Consider the following 19,268-nt stretch of genomic DNA (forward strand, 5'->3'; position numbering starts at 1 on the left):
TTTATAAATTTTTTCCCCAATTTCAGTTCATGGCAGTACTGCCTCCTTATTATCGGGCGGCAGTTCTTTGTATGGCACTTCGGAAGAAAGACAAGCTCAAGAAATTCGTCGTCTTAAAAGGGAATTAATGGAAGCAAGAGAACAGGTGTTAAGTCTAAGCGGTCAACTGTCAACAAATGTAAGTACAAAAACAACTTTGGCCAACCAAAAGTTTAAGCCCTAAAATGTTTATTTTATTTATCAACGTCATTTTAACAATAGAAGGTCATTAAAATAATTTAATAAACTTGTTTAAAGCACAGTTAAACTGAGTTTAAACTTGGAAAAAACTCAAGATTTACAACTTATACACACACTACATTATTTCTCATAACTAAACCAATAGTTTGCTATAATTTTCATTAGCTAAACTTTAGTTTATCACAGTTAAACTAAGTTTAAACTCTAAAAACTCGAGATTAATAAATTAAACCTCAAGTTTAAGACATTATTTTTAACCAGTTTCATTAAAAACCTTGATATTTTCTAGAAATTAAGATTATTACGATAGAGAACATTTTTCATTAAAAAAATCTCTTAATCGTTTTCTTAAACTAAGTTTAAACTAACTTAAATCAAGTTTAATTTATTTAGTAAGGGAATTCCAAATGTTTAACCAACCACTAATAGTTTTGCACTAAAATAAAGAGTTAAACTTGCTTCAAGCTTAGTTAACTTAAGTTTAAACTGGGTAGAACCAAGTTTAAGGCATTGTTTTTAACAAGTTTAAGGTTATTTCGTAGTTTTTACTATATAGTGACGAATTTTCTTTAAAAAAATGTCTTAATCGTTTTGTTAAACTAAATTTAATATATATATGAGTTCCTCTAACTCCCACTGAAGCATAGGGCGCCAATAACAGCCGACCGCCACCGGACCCGGTTATTTGCAATAGCTCTTAATTGATTCCAGGTTAAGCCTAGGTTGTTCATTTCGGATTCCGTGGAACAGTATTGACAGTTGATTTTCCACCGGATTCCACGGCTATTGTTCTCTATGGAGCTCAGAACATCCTTCATTACCGCCAGGAACAAGAGAGGCGATAGTATACATCCTTGTCGTTCAAATAGTTTGCCCTTGTGTAGAACGTAGCATCGGGCATGTGCATAGCTTTCCTTAATCAGAGATATAATTTTCTCCGGTATTCCCCTTCTATATAGTGCTAACCATATATATTCCCTATTTATACTGTCAAATGTCTTCTCGAAATCTATAAAAAAGTAGATGATGCTCGGAGTTAAATTCCACACACTGCTCAATAACTATACGTAGGGTATTAATGTGATCCGCAGCCGAATATCCACTGCGAAAGCCCGCTTGGCATGAACTGATTTTTTGTTCTAGGTGATCCCTTATCCGATTGAGGATAATTCTTGATATTAGCTTTACAATAGTTGGCAGGATACATATACCCCTCCAGTTGCTACAATTCTTCAGGTCTCCTTTCTTTGCTATCTTGACGATTATGCCATCCTTCCATTCCTTAGGAAGATTCCCAAGTTTTCCCAAGTTTCCATGATAAGAGGGCTTAAGAGTGCAGCAGTGAAAGTTGGGTCGCATTTATAAATTTTAGCGGGATACCATCTGTACCTGCTGCCTTGCCATTTGGTAGTTGTCTGATGGCTGCTGCAATTTTTAACAGACTTGGAGGAGCAGTTCTAATCATAGGGTTGGTAGTGATGACTGTGCTCATAGGAACCGGGGGGCCCAGGATCTACCGTAATGCTGTTCAATATGTTGGCAAAATGTTATAAGTTTAAACTAACGTAAAACAAGTTTAAACTATTTAGTAAAGAAATTTTAAATCTTTACTCTATTACTAATAGTTTTGTATTAAAATAAAGAGTTAAACTTGTTTCAAGCTTAGTTAACTTAAGTTTAAACTAGGAAATATTAAGTTTAAGGCATAATTTTTAAGCATTTTCAGTAGAAAGGTTATCATTTACTAAAAATTAAGATTATTTTGAATTTTTGAAAATATAAAGATACATTTTCTTTAAAAAATCTCTTAATTGCGGCTTTAAACTAAGTTTAAATTACCGTTTCTCAAGTTTAAGCTATTTAGTAAAGAAATTTTAAATCTTTACTCTAATACTAATAGTTTTGTACTAAAATAAAGAGTTAAACTTGTTTCAAGCTTAGTTAACTTAAGTTTAAACTAGGAAATATTAAGTTTAAGGTTAAATTTTAGTTTTATTGAAATGTATTACTAACAAATTTTCTAAAAACAATATTTAATTTTAGAATTATTAAAAAATTTCTATAAAAAATTTGTTATTAAAAAAATTTTCAGAGCAAATTTTTTTCTTAAAGAAAAATATTGATTTTATTACAAAAATTTATAAGATTTATTTAAAAAAAAAAAATTTAAATTATTAAAATTTTCAAAAATTATTAAAAATTATATTTAAAAAAAAAGCAAATTTCACTTGGGCTCGTCCGGGATTTGAACCCGGGACCTCCCGCACCCTAAGCGGAAATCATACCCCTAGACCAACGAGCCAGTTATTATACGTAAAGAAAATACTATACATGAGTCATGCGCACACCAACAAACACACTAAATGTTTACAAAAACAATGAGTGATAAAAAAAACACACACACACTCATCTGAACAGCATTGCCAGCTTAAAACTAGTGTTGTCTGCTGCTATTTTTAAACAAAGACACAGTTGCTTACAAATAGTAGTAGTAATAGCGTAATATTTATGGTAAATGTTTTATGAACTTTTGATTGATATAAAATTTTTTTAAAAAAATCTTGTTAAAATTATATTTTTGGTTAGTTTTTTGTTCATTATTTTTGTTGTTCGTTATAATTCTTTAACTTTTATAAGGTTTTTTTTTGGCTTGTAGCCAACTTTTACTCAACCAAAAACTAACTAACCACCATCCAACAAAACCCCTAGAAAGTTTTGCATACTGTATCATTTTTGAGGTTTTACCGGCAGCATAATGTTGCATAATTTTACAAGAATTGTTGCAAACAAAAAATTATAATTAAAAACCGAAGAAAACAACTAAAAATTCTTTCCGAAAGTAATAAATTAAATTAATTTGGATTTTTTTTTCAAATTTCTTATTTTGTTTTTAAAAGTTTCTTAAAGAAATTCTACAAAATTAAGTTTATGACTTTAGTTTAATTTTTACTAAACACTTATTTAACTTATGGGCTTTATCAAAAACGCTAAACTTGAAATATTTAAGTTTAAACTTAGTTTAACCGGGCTTAATTCAAGTTTAAGGTTAGATTTTTTCGAAAAAGTTTTATTTGAGTTAAATTCTTTCAAACTGTTATAAGTTTTTGTAAAAATATCCTGCGAACTCAATTTAAACTTGGTTTAACTTTTTTTGAAATAAAGTTTAACACTTTTTATACCCTACACTACTTTAGTGGGGAGGGTAAATTGAGTTTGTGCTGATGTTTGTAACGCACAATAATATTGGCCCTATACCCACCTTAAAGTATACCAAACGGCTTAGAATCACTTTCTGAGTCGATTTAGCTATGTCCGTCCGTCCGTCCATGTCCTTGTAATCAAACTACAGGTCGCAATTTTGAAGATAATTCAATGAAATTTGGTACATGGACTTCTACTGTCACAGGGACGAAGCCTATTGAAAATGCATAAGATCTGTCCATTATTTCACCTAGCCCCCATACAACTGAACCTCCGAATAGGGCTTGTAAAACTTGTAATCAAACTACAGGTCGCAATTTTGACGATAATTCAATGAAATTTGGTACATGAGCTTCTATTGTCACAGGAACGAAGCCTATTGAAAATGCTTAAGATCGGTCCATTATTTCACCTAGCCCCCATACAACTGAACCCGCGGAATAGGGCTTGTAAACCTTGTAATCAAACTACAGGTCGCAATTTTGAAGATAATTCAATGAAATTTGACACATGATCTTCAATGTTACCGGAGACGAAGCCTATTGAAAATGCTCAAGATCGGTCCATTATTTCATCTAGCCCCCATACAACTGAACCTCCGAGTAGGGCTTGTAAACCTTGTAATCAAACTATAGGTCACAATTTGGAGATAATTCAATGAAAATTGTCACACGATCTTCTATAGTATCGGAGACGAAGCCTATAGAAAATGGTTTACATCGGTCCATTATTTCACCTAGCCCCCATACAACTGAACCCGCCGAATAGGGCTTGTAAACCTTGTAATCAAACTACAGGTCGCAATTTTAAAGATAATTTAATGAAATTTGGTACATGATCTTCTATGTTACCTGAGACGAAGCCTATTGAAAATGGTTTACATCGGTCCATTATTTCACCTAGCCCCCATACAACTGGGGGCTTGTAAACCTTGTAATCAAACTACAGGTCGCAATTTTAAAGATAATTCAATGAAATTTGGCACATGATCTTCTATAGTATCGGAGACGAAGCCTATAGAAAATGCTTAAGATCGCTCTATTATATCACCTAGCCCCCATACAACTGAACCCGCCTAATAGGGCTTGTAAACCTTGTAATCAAACTATAGGTCGCAATTTTGAAGATAATTCCATGAAATTTGGCACGCGATCTTCTATAGTATCGGAGACGAAGCCTATTGAAAATGGTTAACATCGGTCCATTATTTCACCTAACCCCCATACAACTGAATCCGCCGAATAGGGCTTGTAAACCTTGTAATCAAACTATAGGTCGCAATTTTGAAGATAATTCAATGAAATTTGGCACATGATCTTCTATGTTACCAGAGACGAAGCCTATTGAAAATGGTTAACATCGGTCCATTATTTCACCTAGCCTCCATACAACTGAACCCGCCGAATAGGCCTTTTAAGTTCATAATTATGTTTAATATACTCGTATCTCGACAAAAAGCTGTAAAACCAAGTTCTATACTAGCCTTAATAACCCTCATGAATTTTATTATTATAGTGCTTCATTTGACCCTAGCCCCTACAAAAAGCCCCCTTCAAAATTTGACTTAAATGTCCACAATTTTATTCCACAATAAATGCCTTAAGTATATCTGAGACAAGGTACAATTCAACTTAAATGCTTTATTATGAAAACTAAATCACATATTATTTTTGTAACAGGTGTAGGGTATTATATGGTCGGCCTCGCCCGACTATAATTTCTTACTTTAAATTTAAGTTTTTCCATTTTGACTATTATGGCATTTTAGTTACTTTAGCTGAAGGGCAGTTTTGCTATATTACAGTTTTCGGGGTTTTCTTTTTAATTTGCTGCAAAAATAGTTGATAGCTAGAGGTTAAATATAAGGATAGTTTATTTGGCGCATTGTTTGTTTGGTGAGACCAAAAACAAAAAAAAATGTTTAACACGGATGCTGTTCTTTAGTTTTTGTTTCATCATATGATGTTGGCACTTTTCTTAAACAACAATTTGGCGGTCACCAAGCAATGTTTTGCCACTAAAGCTGTGGTTTGTGTGCCACATGATGACAATGTTCATCAGCATTATTATGATCATGAAGTTGTTGGTGGTGGTTGATAATGCTCATAATACCAACGCATATTTTCAGCTACTTTTTACTGCTGCATTTTACACTTTTATGGCATCCAAACATGCAGTTTTATAGTGGTTTCAGCTAAAGTGTTGGGGTTTTGTCTTGAGATGTTATATGTATATGGGGAAACCATCTAAAGGAAGTTGGAGGTTTTGAGTTAGAAATCTCTATAACCATAATAACGTTTTCTATTTAAACATATTTGTTGTATGGGCAAAATAATGAAGAAAAAAAATCAATCGACGAAAAGATTCTGCTAAAAAAATGTTTCAAATGTTGAAACGTTATAAAAATCTGTCAAGAGAAATAAATGAAATAAAAAGGTGTTGCCATGGAATGAGATAAAATGTCTTGACAATATTCTTTACAGTTGAGGTTTTCTTTTTAAGAAAGTCGATAGCTTAAAACAAACATGACCTAGTTTTTTAATCCAGGAAAAATAAAAGAAAACTTAGCTTAACTAGTTCCAAACCTACCATCACATTATTATTATTATTTTTTTTTTTTTGTTAACTGTTTGACATGATTTTTAAACAAATTTTTCTTTAAACTATTTCCTTGAAATTTATAGAAAATCATTAAAAATGTGAGGATTTTTTTCATACATTTTTTTTTTTTTTGTTGCATTTAAAAGACAATTTATTTATTGCATTAAGCATGACTGTGCTCAAAACTGCATGACAAACGAGTTGACAATTGTATATTTCTGTTTCACACTTTATGGGTTTTTTTTGCATCTGGCAAACCATCTTTTTATCTCTTTGTCTTGATCAAAGAAGCCACTGCATTTTGTAGACAATTTATTGAAGGTAGTTTGGGGAGTTATATAAACTATTTGCCTTATGATTTTGCATAAAATATAAAAGACTATATTGTCGCTAAAACGTTAAAACTGCCTTGGCATTCCATACCTACAAAAACCAATTGTCAACAAGTAAGAAATTATAGTCGGACGAGGCCGACCATATAATACCCTACACCTGTTACAAAAATAAAATGTGATTTAGTTTTCATAATGAATCATTTCAGTTGAATTGTACCTTGTCTCAGATATACTTAAGCCATTTATTGTGGAATAAAATTGTGGACATTTAAGTCAAATTTTGAAGGGGGCTTTTTGTAGGGGCTAGGGTCAAATGAGACCCTATAATTATAAAATTCATGAGGGTCATCAAGGCTAGTATAGAACTTGGTTTTACAGCTTTTTGTCGAGATACCAGTATATTAAACATAATTAAGAACTTAAAAGGCCTATTCGGCGGTTTCAGTTGTATGGGGGCTAGGTGAAATAATGGACCGATGTTAACCATTTTCAATAAGCTTCGTCTCCGATACTATAGAAGATCGTGTGCCAAATTTCATTGAATTATCTTCAAAATTGCTACCTGTAGTTTGATTACAAGGTTTACAAGCCCTATTCAGGGGTTCAGTTGTATGGGGGCTAGGTGAAATAATGGACCGATGTAAACCATTTTCAATAGGCTTCGTCTCCAGTACCATAGGAGATCATGTACCAAATTTCATTGAATTATCTTCAAAATTGCGACCTGTAGTTTGATTACAAGGTTTACATGGACGGACGGACAGACAGACAGACGGACATAGCTAAATCGACTCAAAAAATTATTCTAAGCCGATTGGTATACTTTAAGGTGGGTATAGGACCAATATTATTGTGCGTTACAAACATCAGCACAAACCCAATATACCCTCCCCACTAAAGTGGTGTAGGGTATAAACACCTCAAATAACATTAAACTCCAGTTAACTGACTAACTAAAACGTTTCCACTTTAAACCTTAAGCTAAACTCGCTTAAAGCCTAGTTAAACTAAGTTTAAACTTAGTTTATTTTAAAAAATACTAATTTCTAAAGCAATAAATCACCTTGCATTTAAAACTTTGTTTTAAAACTTATATTTGAAACTTAACCCGCTTCTTACGCAAATAAATAAACTTAAACCTTAGTTAACCAAGAGAAAAACTCGAGTTTAAGAAAATAGTTTCAAAGATTTTAAAAGTTTAACATATTCTAAAATTTTTAAAATTTAAAACAACTGCTAAACTTGTTTTAAGCCCTGTTAAGCCTTAGTTAATTAAGGTAAAACTAAAGTTTAAGAAAAAATTTTCATAGATTTTAAAAGTTCAACATATTTTAAAACGTTTAAAACTTAAAAGAACAGCTAAACTTACATTAAGCCTAGTTAAGTCTTAGTTAACTAAAGAAAAACTCGAGTTTAAGAAACAATTTCCATAGGTTTTAAAAGCTCAACATATTCTAAAACGGTTTAAACCAAAAACTACAGCTAAACTTGTTTTAAACCTAGTTAAGCCTTAGTTAACTAAAGAAAAACTAAAGTTTAAGAAAAAATGTTCATAGATTTTATAAGCTCAACATATTCTAAAACGTTTAAAACCTAAAACAACTGCTAAACTTGTTATAAGCTTATAGACGCTGTAATTGAAATAGTTTAAACTTTAATTTTGCCAGTTTAAACTTAGATTAACTCAGTAAAATTAAAGTTCAAGTATTTTTTCTTCTATAAAAAGTTTACATTTCAGTAACTTATATGAAAAGAGTTTTCGAAATTGTTTAAACTTAATTTTTGTAAGTTTAAACTTAGTTTAACCTAGAAAAAAATTAAGTTTAAAAAATTCTTCTTTTATAAAAGGTTTTTATTTCATTCCCTTAATGTGATAATAAATCTATGAATAAAATTAGTTTTCCACAAGTTTCACTTAGTTTAAACTTAGTTTAACTAGGCTTAATTTAAGTTTAAGCATTTTTTTCTTGAGTTGTGGTAATATTAGTATTAATATTATTTAAAAGTGAATATTTTTTAACTTTTACTTGTATTTTGTAAGTTTAAACTTAGTTTAAACGGGAAAAAAAGTAAGTTTAAGAAGATTTTCTTTCACAAAAAATTTTTATTTTTCTTTATTATATGATTAGTGGATTTAAAATTTCTTAAACTTAGTTTTTAAGAGTTTAAACTAAGTTTAACCGTGAAAAAAAATAAGTTTAAGCAATTTTATAAATAATTTGTTTTTTTACCAGAAATCCATAGCTAAAATTGGGTTTTTTGAAGTTTAACTTAGTTTAAACTTAGTTTAACCATGCTTTTTGAGCGTTTAACTCTTGCTTTCAAAGCCAAAATTTGGCAAACTTGTTTATATTACGAAATGTATATTTCTATAATATTAAACTTCCATGTTGCTAAAGATTTTGTTACGATATTGTAATTTTTTAGTTTTAAATGACTGGGGTTGTCTTATCACCCAACGTAATCATTTAATATATTAGTTTCATAAGTAAACACATTAAAAAGTGCGTGTATGTATATTTCTAAGGGTCACCGAAGCACTACATTTCATAGGCTCAATAAAAACAATTTAAACTAAAGATAAGATACTGTTTCGAATTTCTTTCGCTATATTTTGTTTTCTTCCATTTAAACACGCTTTTTTAAGCGCTATTTTAAATGAATATAAAAGACAAATAAAGTGCCATACTGTAAGAAATAAGAAATAATGTTGATGTAGGTTATTTCAATAATTTCTGTTTAATATTTTTCTTAACAATAATTTTTGTTCATTTTGTGTTGTACATATAACTCAACATGCACATTACTTATTATATTGTAAACATGTCAGTTAATTTCTTTATTAAAAAAAAAAAAACGAAACACATTTTTTTCGCTTTTTATGTTCAAGTACATGTTTTAAACATCTTGAAGTGTCCATTTTCGTCCATAAACTGGATGGAAAAACTGTTTAAGACATTAGAAGGAGAGAGACAAACAAAAAGTAGTCGAGTTTTTTTGTTGTTTGTTTATTTGGTGAAAATATGTTTAACTACATTTTGCTACTTTTATGTTTGAGCTCATAAAACACTTTGTAAGACTTCTCATGCAGTTGTCTTTGAACAGAAACATCCACCCATTATTTCTATGGAGCACAAAGTCTTAGGCGTCTTGGCTAGTCAGACCATTATTATTGTTGTTGCTGCTACTGCCCACAATATCTCATTATATTTTGTACATATCTCATTCACATTCATTCACTCACTCAGTCAGTCAGCCAGTCCTCAGCCAGTGAATGCTGTTCCATGTCTTATAGAGAAATGTTTGTGCAAAGAAAATAACACACTTTGTTGTTGTACTTGCAAGTTTCTATTGCAAATATTAACAATTGTTTGTTGCTGCAAATATAGCAAACGTTTTTTTTTACTTTTTTCATAGCAACGCTTCTTTAGAAACTTAGTTTTCTATAAGTTTAAGCAAATAAAATGCTAAATTTAAACATTTTACTTAATATTACACCTTAAACTTGCAAAATCCCAGTTTAAACTTAGTTTAACCAAGCAACAAAAAAAGTTTAAGGTTTCTTTCTATGTCAACTGAATATTTAAATTTTCCTTGAAACATTGCGCTCTCTTTTATAGCTTAAACTTGCCAAAACCCAGTTTAAACTTAGTTTAACCAAACAAAAAACGAGTTTAAGGCTTCGTTTAAGAATAAAAAAAATGTTTATGCAAACTTAATGCCTTAATATTCAGTGAATCATATTAACCAGTTTCAGGTCTAAAACTTGGCAAATCCCAGTTTAAACTTAGTTTAACCTAGCAAAAAATATGTTTAAGGCTTCTGTATAGCTTTATATGTTTCTTTAATGACTCTTATATAGTATAAAAACATCCTGATAAAGGATCGTTTAAGGTTTCTTTCTATGTCAACTGAATATTTTAATTTTCCTTGAAACATTGCACTCAGTTTTATATCTTAAACTTGCAAAAACCCAGTTTAAACTTAGTTTAATCAAACAAAAAACGAGTTTAAGGCTTCGTTTAAGAATAAAAACATGTTTATGCAAACTTAATGCCTTAATATTCAGTGAATCATATTATCCAGTTTTAGGTCTTAAACTTGGCAAAACCCAGTTTAAACTTAGTTTAACCTAGCAAAAAATATGCTTAAGGCTTCTGTATAGCTTTACAGTAGTTTTCCGATTTAACGAACCCATATGTTGTCAGGCCTGTTCGTAAAATTGAAAAGTTCGTTATATGCAGTACTAACTAAAGCGTGGGTTTTTAGTAGGAAAATAATTAAAAATAGTTACATAAAATATTTTTTAAATGTATTTTATAAAAATTAATTCTTTTTTTATAAAAATAGCACAAAACACAAAATTCCGAATTTTATATACCCACCTTCAAACCATATATGTGTCGAATTTAATCGCTGTATTTTTAATTCAGTCATGAGCTTTAAAGTTATTTCTCGAAGTTCATCGCTATACTCGTATTTTTAAGCGAGTAATGAGCGTTGAAGTGATATGGAGGGTAAGGTCAATTATTTCCCATAAAATTTGTTAGAGATTTCGGTTAGTATAGAACATGTTTGTATCGAATTTCATCGGCGTACTCGTATTGTTAAGCGAGTATTGAGCGTTAAAGTCATTATCTGAAGGACGGACGGACATAGCTACATCGAACTAAAATTTAATAAGAACCCAGAATGTGTTACAGTTTTGGGTATAAAAGAACCACTTAAAACAACGGTATAGTTTTTTGCTACAACTTAGGTTATTTGTTATTTTTGATAAATGTCATTTTATCTTCATTTAAATAATAATATTTTTATTAGTTCGTTAAACAGAGTACAAAAAACAAGTTTTGTTTGTTATTTAAGGTAGTCAATAGGAAAAATTAGCTTGTTCGTTAAATGCGATGTTCGTAGAATTGAATGGTCGTTAAATCGGAAAACTACTGTATATGTTTCTTTAATGACTCTTATATAGTATAAAAACGATCCTGATAAAGGTATGAAATGCAAACTTTTTGAGAAAGAAAAATTATTTAAACTTAATTTTTTTCTTAGTTAAACTTAGTTTAAACTTATAAAAATTAAGTTTAAATAAATTCATCCTCAATTTTCGTATAAAAACATGAATTGCAAACTTTTTATGAAATTAGAATTGTTTAAACTTGAATTTTTCAAGATTAAACTTAGTTTAAACTAAGAAAATTTAAGTTTAAGACAAAAGAAATTCAGTTCTGTATAAAGAAAACACACAAAAGAATTATTTAGCAAGAAAAAATAGTTAAACTTAATTTTTGCCTTAGTTAACCAAAGTTTAAACTAGCTTAAATAAAGTTTAGGGTTTAAATTTGCTGCCAACTTAACTGAAATTAAATAAATATTTTAATTTCGAACAAACAAAATGTTTAGCAACAATGTTGCCTAATAAATGTTGCATAATTCAAAATATTTATTGGTTTTATGCTTTAAAATATCATATTTTGTAGGAAAATGTTGTGAGTTTTCTATGTAAATAGCTGGCGTCTCAATTTAATTACTTTAAAAAAAAACTAGTTCTTTTTCCCATATCTAATCTCTTTTAAACCAAAAATCTTTTGCTTTTGTCAACAATTTTGTGGGTTTAATTAATTACTTTTAGTTTCAATTTTGATTTTTTGTTTTTATCCCCCAAAAAAATTCTCATAAAATTTCTAGTTAATTTAATCAAAAACTCCCCTTAAAAACAAACTTTCTTAAAAGAAAACAAACTTTTCTTTACTTTGGTTAGTTGCGTTATCTTTGACAAAAAAATACTATAAAGCAAATTGTTATTATTAAAGGAAAAACTTTATCAGTTTTTTTTTTTTTTGTTAACAAAAACTGCACTTGACTTTTTAGTAAAAAAGCTATAATAAAAGTTTTTATTTAGTAGCAGTAACAATAAAAAAAATGATTTTTAGTTTTAAAGAAAAAGTACCGACAATTGTTAAGATTTAATATCTTTTTTGGACGACAAAAGGCATGACAAATTAAAAATGAAACTTTATTACTTCTTAAGGCATTTGGTATTTAGGAAAATATGTACTGAAAACAAGTTTAAAGAAAAAGTTAATAAAATGTTAAAAAAAGTTCTCACGCTTTAGGGTTGTTATATTACTAGCACTATGGCAACCCTAATGCTAAAATTTTGTTAATTTATGAAATTAAAACTGTAAGCTTAAGTTATCTTCTATCTATAAGCAAAAAGTTTGTGATTTTATGTTAATTAGTTTAAGAGTTATTAACCTATAAACATTCTGCAACATTTTAAATGTTGCTAAAGTTATTTTTGCTTATTACATATCAGTCAGCAACATTTTTCATGTTGTAAATATATTTTTGTTATTAGTTTTTTATAAATAACTATTTGTGTTCACTTTTTTTAATTACCAGCAACTTTTGAAATGTTGCTAAACATGAAAAAAATGTTGCTAAGCTTATTTTAAGCTATTTTAATAGAAAATCTTTATAAATCAAAAACTTTCATAATTAAAACTTATTGCTTGTTTACTATAATAGTTCTCAACAATGTTGCTAAACTACTAGCAACATTTTTACTCTTTTTAAGTCAATTTTAAAGCCAAATTCTAAGAAAAATCTCTTTAAAATCTATTTTATAAATATTAACACTTTTCAAACTCTTAATTTTTTTAACATTACTTAATATTAATTTTATTTGTATCAATTGTAAATAATCAAACTCCATTTTCTGTGTAATATTGACACAAATGTTTAGTGTTTATTGTTAAAATTGTAACAATTTTTTTTTACAAAAACCTTGATTTTTTTCTTATGATGTAAAGAAAAAAGGTTCTAATTGTTTCCATAAATATTGACAAAACCCAAAATTAATACCTACTTCAAGTAAATGGCTTATTTCTACATTATATATTTAATTAATTTATATAAATTTATTTACTTAACATAATGTTGCAAGGTTAAGTGTGTGTCTGTCTGTCTCTTTACTTTCAAATTTTATTATTTCCCAATTCTTAGAAAAACTTAATGTAATGTATTTCAGTTTGTTTTGGTTGAATTTGTGTGTGTGTGTGTGTATGTGTTTATTTCATTTATTGTTTATTTTTATTTGACATGTGTTATTATCTGTCATTTTAATGTTGAACAAGTATTTATTTTGTTAGTAAATAAATCTTATTTTGATTTGCACTTACTTTCAGATAGATTTTGGGTTTCTTAGGTTTTCCTGATCAGTTTGTCATTCTAGTGTTTGTTTAACTTTTGTTTAGTGAGTTTAATGTCAACATAAACTGTCGTTGTTGTAACAAGTATTATGAGAATAGTGCTAGGTTTCATTGACCCAATGCCTTTTAGTTGTAGTAGGTGACCATTTAAAGTAATTGGTTATAATTAACGTCAACTTGGTGTTAAGTTTTTAAAGAATTTTTAAAAATGTACACATTTTTTCATAGGCAACATGTTGCTGAAGTATAATTTAGCTAAACACTGTTTTAATTTCAATGAAAACTAAACTTTTTTACTTAAAAAAAAAAAAAAAAACTTTTATTGTTTCAAAATTTCCTTGCTAAATAGGTCATTTTTTTAACCAGCAACATTGTTTAGCAACATATTTTTAGCCTAACATAAAAATTTAAAGTCTTTTTTATAAATCCACCAAATTTCATTGTATTAGTTTAACTGGTTTGGCATATAACGTTATTTAAACATTTTTATTCCTTGCAACATGTTGCTAGCAACATTTTAAAATTTCCTCAAAATGAAATTTTTATTACATTTTCGTTATTGTTGAATAATAGAGATCATTTCTAGAGATATTTTTTCCATGTTGCGGCAACATTTTCCTAGCAACATTTGAAATATCAGCTTAGAAAAAAATTTTTATAAATTTTTATTTTATATTTGTTAATTTTAAAAACAAAATAATATTTTTTGAAAAAAAATTTTATGTTGCGTCAACATGTTGTTGGCAACTTTTAACAATTTGTTCAAAAAACTATAAATAATTAGAAATGTATAATGTTTTCTTTTATTATTAAAAACAAAAATGTTTTTAAGAAAATTTTTCTCATGTTGCGTTAACATGTTGCTAACAAATTTTTTAAAAATTAGCTAAAAATAAAATTTTTCAAATGTTTTAGTTTAAATCTGAAACTAGTTTGATAACTTTTCAAAGAAGTCTTGCTTATTACCTCAGCAACATGTTGACAGGAACATTTTAAATTGAATATTTTAAACATTTCCATGATTTCTTCACAAAATTATTGATTTTTTATAACACAAAAACAACTAATTTTCCACCATTTTCTTTCTCTTTCTAGGTAAGTTATCGTTTCATTTTCTTGTAGAAAAATTATCCTGTGGTATGTAAACATTATAAACTTTTATTCTAAGAAACTAAACACAAAAAAGATCTCTATTTGAAAGAAAACTCAAGTAATAAAACCCTTTTATAAACATAGAAAAACCGAACATGAATAAATCATAATAGCAGGACATTAACTCTATATGACATTGGCGCCAAGGATATAAGTAACAAAATAGACAAAAAGAGCCATCAAAGTAGTGTTAGTTAACAACGAAAAACCATTGATTATCTTTAAAGTTATTGTCAAGGTTTGTGAAGAGAACAAGAGCGAAAATAACAACTTTTGAACTCTGCTCCAATGACTTTTTGGCTTAAAAACCACTAAACAAACTCCCCTTCAAATTTAAACTGCGGACGCCTAAAAGTCTGCAATACAACTATCGCTAGACACACAATAACAGAAATTGAAAACTCACCCTCTTTCTTTATATAATCAAATAGAAAATTATCATATTTGCACATAAAATCAGTCATATATTCATTTAATATCTATACAATTTATACATATATTGTTTTTGCTTTTTTTTGCAAAAAAAAAAAAAAAACAACATAATGTCCTGTTTATTTTGATCCTTTTCCATATGAGTCTGCTATATTTTAAATGGCTGCAAATAACTCTATTGTTAGTGGAGTTGGTAGAGAAGATAAAACAAGAAAAACAAAATTGTTTAACAGACATTTTCTGTTCAATTTTAATGTCGTTATATAAATGGCGCCAAACAGGCGCCAATAGTTTTGGCAAATAGTACACAGAAGATGGCATGAAAAGCGTAAAAAAAACAACGTTAAAATAAAAATGTTATTGACTTTTTTTTGGGAAGCTGTCTCTGTGTTGGCTTAACTCAAATTCAGTTCCGCAGTAGCTTTTGACGTGTAAAGGTTCAGATAGAGACAATGAAAAGAAAGAAATAGTGGCGAAAAAATGGTGTGTCTTTTGTTTAAACAAATTAAAATTACTAATTACACAGGAGGACAAGTAATTGTTTAAAAAAGTTCTAAAAAAAAAGTTGTAAAAGGAGTTAACAGGACTTTTCAAGGAGTTTCGAACAACTAAAGACTAAAAATGTTTAAAACGACGAAATGTTGCCAAAGTGTTAAACAAAATAAACGAAAAATATATTTAAACCGAACAATACCATCCTAAAATGTTGCTAAACATGACTTAAAATGTTTCTAAAATTTTCCTTAAATGTTTAAAAGCATTTCCATAATGTTTGAAAACATTTCTTGAAATGTCCTAAAATACTTTCTAAAATGTTTCTAAACATTATCATAAATGTCTGGATACATTTTTTCAAATCAATCTAGTTCAGTTCTAGTTATGTTCTAGTTCAGTTCTAGTTCAGTTCTAGTTCAGTTCTAGTTAAGTTCTAGTTCAGTTCTAGTTCAGTTCTAGTTCAGTTCTAGTTCAGTTCTAGTTCAGTTCTAGTTCAGTTCTAGTTCAATTCTAGTTCAATTCTAGTTCAGTTCTAGTTCAGTTCTAGTTCTGTTATAGTTTCTAGTTCTAGTTCTGTTCTAGTTCTGTTCTAGTTCTGTTCTAGTTCTGTTCTAGTTCTGTTCTAGTTCTGTTCTAGTTCTGTTCTAGTTCTGTTCTAGTTCTGTTCTAGTTCTGTTCTAGTTCTGTTCTAGTTCTGTTCTAGTTCTGTTCTAGTTCTGTTCTAGTTCTGTTCTAGTTTTGTTCTAGTTCTGTTCTAGTTCTGTTCTAGTTCTGTTCTAGTTCTGTTCTAGTTCTGTTCTAGTTCTGTTCTAGTTCTGTTCTAGTTCTGTTCTAGTTCTGTCCTAGTTCTGTTCTAGTTCTGTTCTAGTTCTGTTCTAGTTCTGTTCTAGTTCTGTTCTGTTCTGTTCTGTTCTAGTTCTGTTCTGTTCTGTTCTGTTCTGTTCTGTTCTGTTCTGTTCTGTTCTGTTCTGTTCTAGTTCTGTTCTAGTTCTGTTTCTAGTTCTGTTCTAGTTCTGTTCTAGTTCTGTTCTAGTTCTGTTCTAGTTTGTTCTAGTTCTGTTCTAGTTCTGTTCTAGTTCTGTTCTAGTTCTGTTCTAGTTCTGTTCTAGTTCTGTTCTAGTTCTGTTCTGTTCTAGTTCTGTTCTAGTTCTGTTCTAGTTCTGTTCTAGTTCTGTTCTAGTTCTGTTCTAGTTCTGTTCTAGTTCTGTTCTAGTTCTGTTTAGTTCTGTTCTAGTTCTGTTCTAGTTCTGTTCTAGTTCTGTTCTAGTTCTGTTCTAGTTCTGTTCTAGTTCTGTTCTAGTTCTGTTCTAGTTCTGTTCTAGTTCTGTTCTAGTTCTGTTCTAGTTCTGTTCTAGTTCTGTTCTAGTTCTGTTCTAGTTCTGTTCTAGTTCTGTTTAGTTCTGTTCTAGTTCTGTTCTAGTTCTGTTCTAGTTCTGTTCTAGTTCTATTCTAGTTCTGTTCTAGTTCTGTTCTAGTTCTGTTCTAGTTCTGTTCTAGTTCTGTTCTAGTTCTGTTCTAGTTCTGTTCTAGTTCTGTTCTAGTTCTGTTCTAGTTCTGTTCTAGTTCTGTTCTAGTTCTGTTCTAGTTCTGTTCTAGTTCTGTTCTAGTTCTGTTCTAGTTCTGTTCTAGTTCTGTTCTAGTTCTGTTCTAGTTCTGTTCTAGTTCTGTTCTAGTTCTGTTCTAGTTCTGTTCTAGTTCTGTTCTAGTTCTGTTCTAGTTCTGTTCTAGTTCTGTTCTAGTTCTGTTCTAGTTCTGTTCTAGTTCTGTTCTAGTTCTGTTCTAGTTCTGTTCTAGTTCTGTTCTAGTTCTGTTCTAGTTCTGTTCTAGTTCTGTTCTAGTTCTGTTCTAGTTCTGTTCTAGTTCTGTTCTAGTTCTGTTCTAGTTCTGTTCTAGTTCTGTTCTAGTTCTGTTCTAGTTCTGTTCTAGTTCTGTTCTAGTTCTGTTCTAGTTCCGTTCTAGTTCTGATCTAGTTCTGTTCTAGTTCTGTTCTAGTTCTGTTCTAGTTCTGTTCTAGTTCTAGTTCTGTTTAGTTATTTTTTTTTAATTAAAATTTTTTTTTTAATTTTTAACTTTTTTTAAAAACTCGCATTACAAACATTTTTTCCTGACTGTAAGATCTTGTCAAACAACATGTTGCTAAACATACCCCAAAAACTATTTAGCTCTCTTTGTGTGTGCTCTGTTTACATTTTATTCATTGCTCTCCCTCTTCTTTTTATAAAACAAGATCGTTTTACACACTGAGAGGTTCGTTTGTTTTATTATTTTCAGTTCGAAGTTAGTTCGTTCTTAACGCTCGTGTGTATTAAAACTGTATAACGGAAAAGTTTTATTTGAAATAACGAGACGAAGCGATCGTTGTTAAAGCAAGAAAAAAAAATAGAAAAATAAAACGTTAAAAGGCTATAATTTATTTATTTGTAAGTTTTGGCGCTTCGCATTTAATTAAAAAACAAGTGTTTATGTTTATTTAACTGATTGCCAGCTCTAGTCTGAAGAAAAGATCATATGAATAAAAAAATGTGTTGAGTTTTTAAATCAAGAAAAAAAAAACGTGTAACTTAAAGAAATCTAAAGCAAATGGGAATAAATAACAAAAAATAGAAATAAATATAAATTTTAAATAAAAATAATAAATAATTAATGGATACAACAAAACAAAATAACAAAAAGTTATAAAAAAGAAGTTTTAAAATAAACCGGTTAATAACATCTAATTTAAAAGGAATTATAATTAACAAAACAAAGAATTTTAAAATCCAATCAAATATAAGATGTGGAAATAAAATAAAATTGAATAAATTTGTTTACTCCTTAAAAATTGTGCAATAATGACGTCAAAAATTATGTTAAAGAATCATTGTTCTCAAGTGTAAATATTTTTATTTAAAAGAAAAATATATTCTTATCAGAATATTTTTGCCCGATATCAAAGTGTTACATAAAGATTGTACGTTTAAATATTGCGTTACTATCGTTTGCGAGATAAGAAAACCAGAAGAAATATACAAAAAAGAATTTTTAACATAATCGTGTCAAAGAATTTAAAAATTCCAGAAGAAAAATCATGCGACCAAATCTTGGGAATCATTATTAAACATTTTACAAGGGAATTTATTTCAGGCGAAAACCCAGGAAATAAAAGTTTTGAAATTTAAATTCTTGAAGAATTTAATAATAAAGAGATTTTTTACATTTTATAAAATTATATAATTTTAATAAAATTTTGAAATTTCTGTAAATTTTTTAATAAAATTTGGAAATTTTTCAAAAATTTTGAACAAAAACAAAACTAGAACAGAACTAGAACAGCACTAGAACAGAACTAGAACAGAACTAGAACAGAACTAGAACAGAACTAGAACAGAACTAGAACTAGAACAGAACTAGAACAGAACTAGAACAGAACTAGAACAGAACTAGAACAGAACTAGAACAGAACTAGAACAGAACTAGAACAGAACTAGAACAGAACTAGAACAGAACTAGAACAGAACTAGAACAGAACTAGAACAGAACTAGAACAGAACTAGAACAGAACTAGAACAGAACTAGAACAGAACTAGAACAGAACTAGAACAGAACTAGAACAGAA

At 29.0% G+C, this 19,268-nt stretch overlaps 1 protein-coding gene and 1 non-coding gene across 2 annotated transcripts in view; one reads left to right on the forward strand and one right to left on the reverse strand.

Annotated features, from left to right (window-relative positions):
- LOC119600958 (protein sickie-like) overlaps positions 1 to 19,268 on the forward strand; it is a 191,936-nt gene that overhangs the window by 98,852 nt on the left and 73,816 nt on the right. The window contains 1 exon segment of the mRNA XM_037951562.1: positions 27 to 178. Coding sequence (XP_037807490.1) covers positions 27 to 178 — 152 coding nt within the window.
- Positions 2,471 to 2,542, reverse strand: Trnap-agg. Its single transcript has one exon. It is a non-coding gene; the product is annotated as a tRNA-Pro (tRNA).

This window comes from Lucilia sericata, unplaced genomic scaffold (assembly GCF_015586225.1).
Source record: "Lucilia sericata isolate MDLA Ls3-8-SP2 unplaced genomic scaffold, ASM1558622v1 Contig000130F_arrow, whole genome shotgun sequence".
Lineage (NCBI taxonomy): Eukaryota > Metazoa > Arthropoda > Insecta > Diptera > Calliphoridae > Lucilia > Lucilia sericata.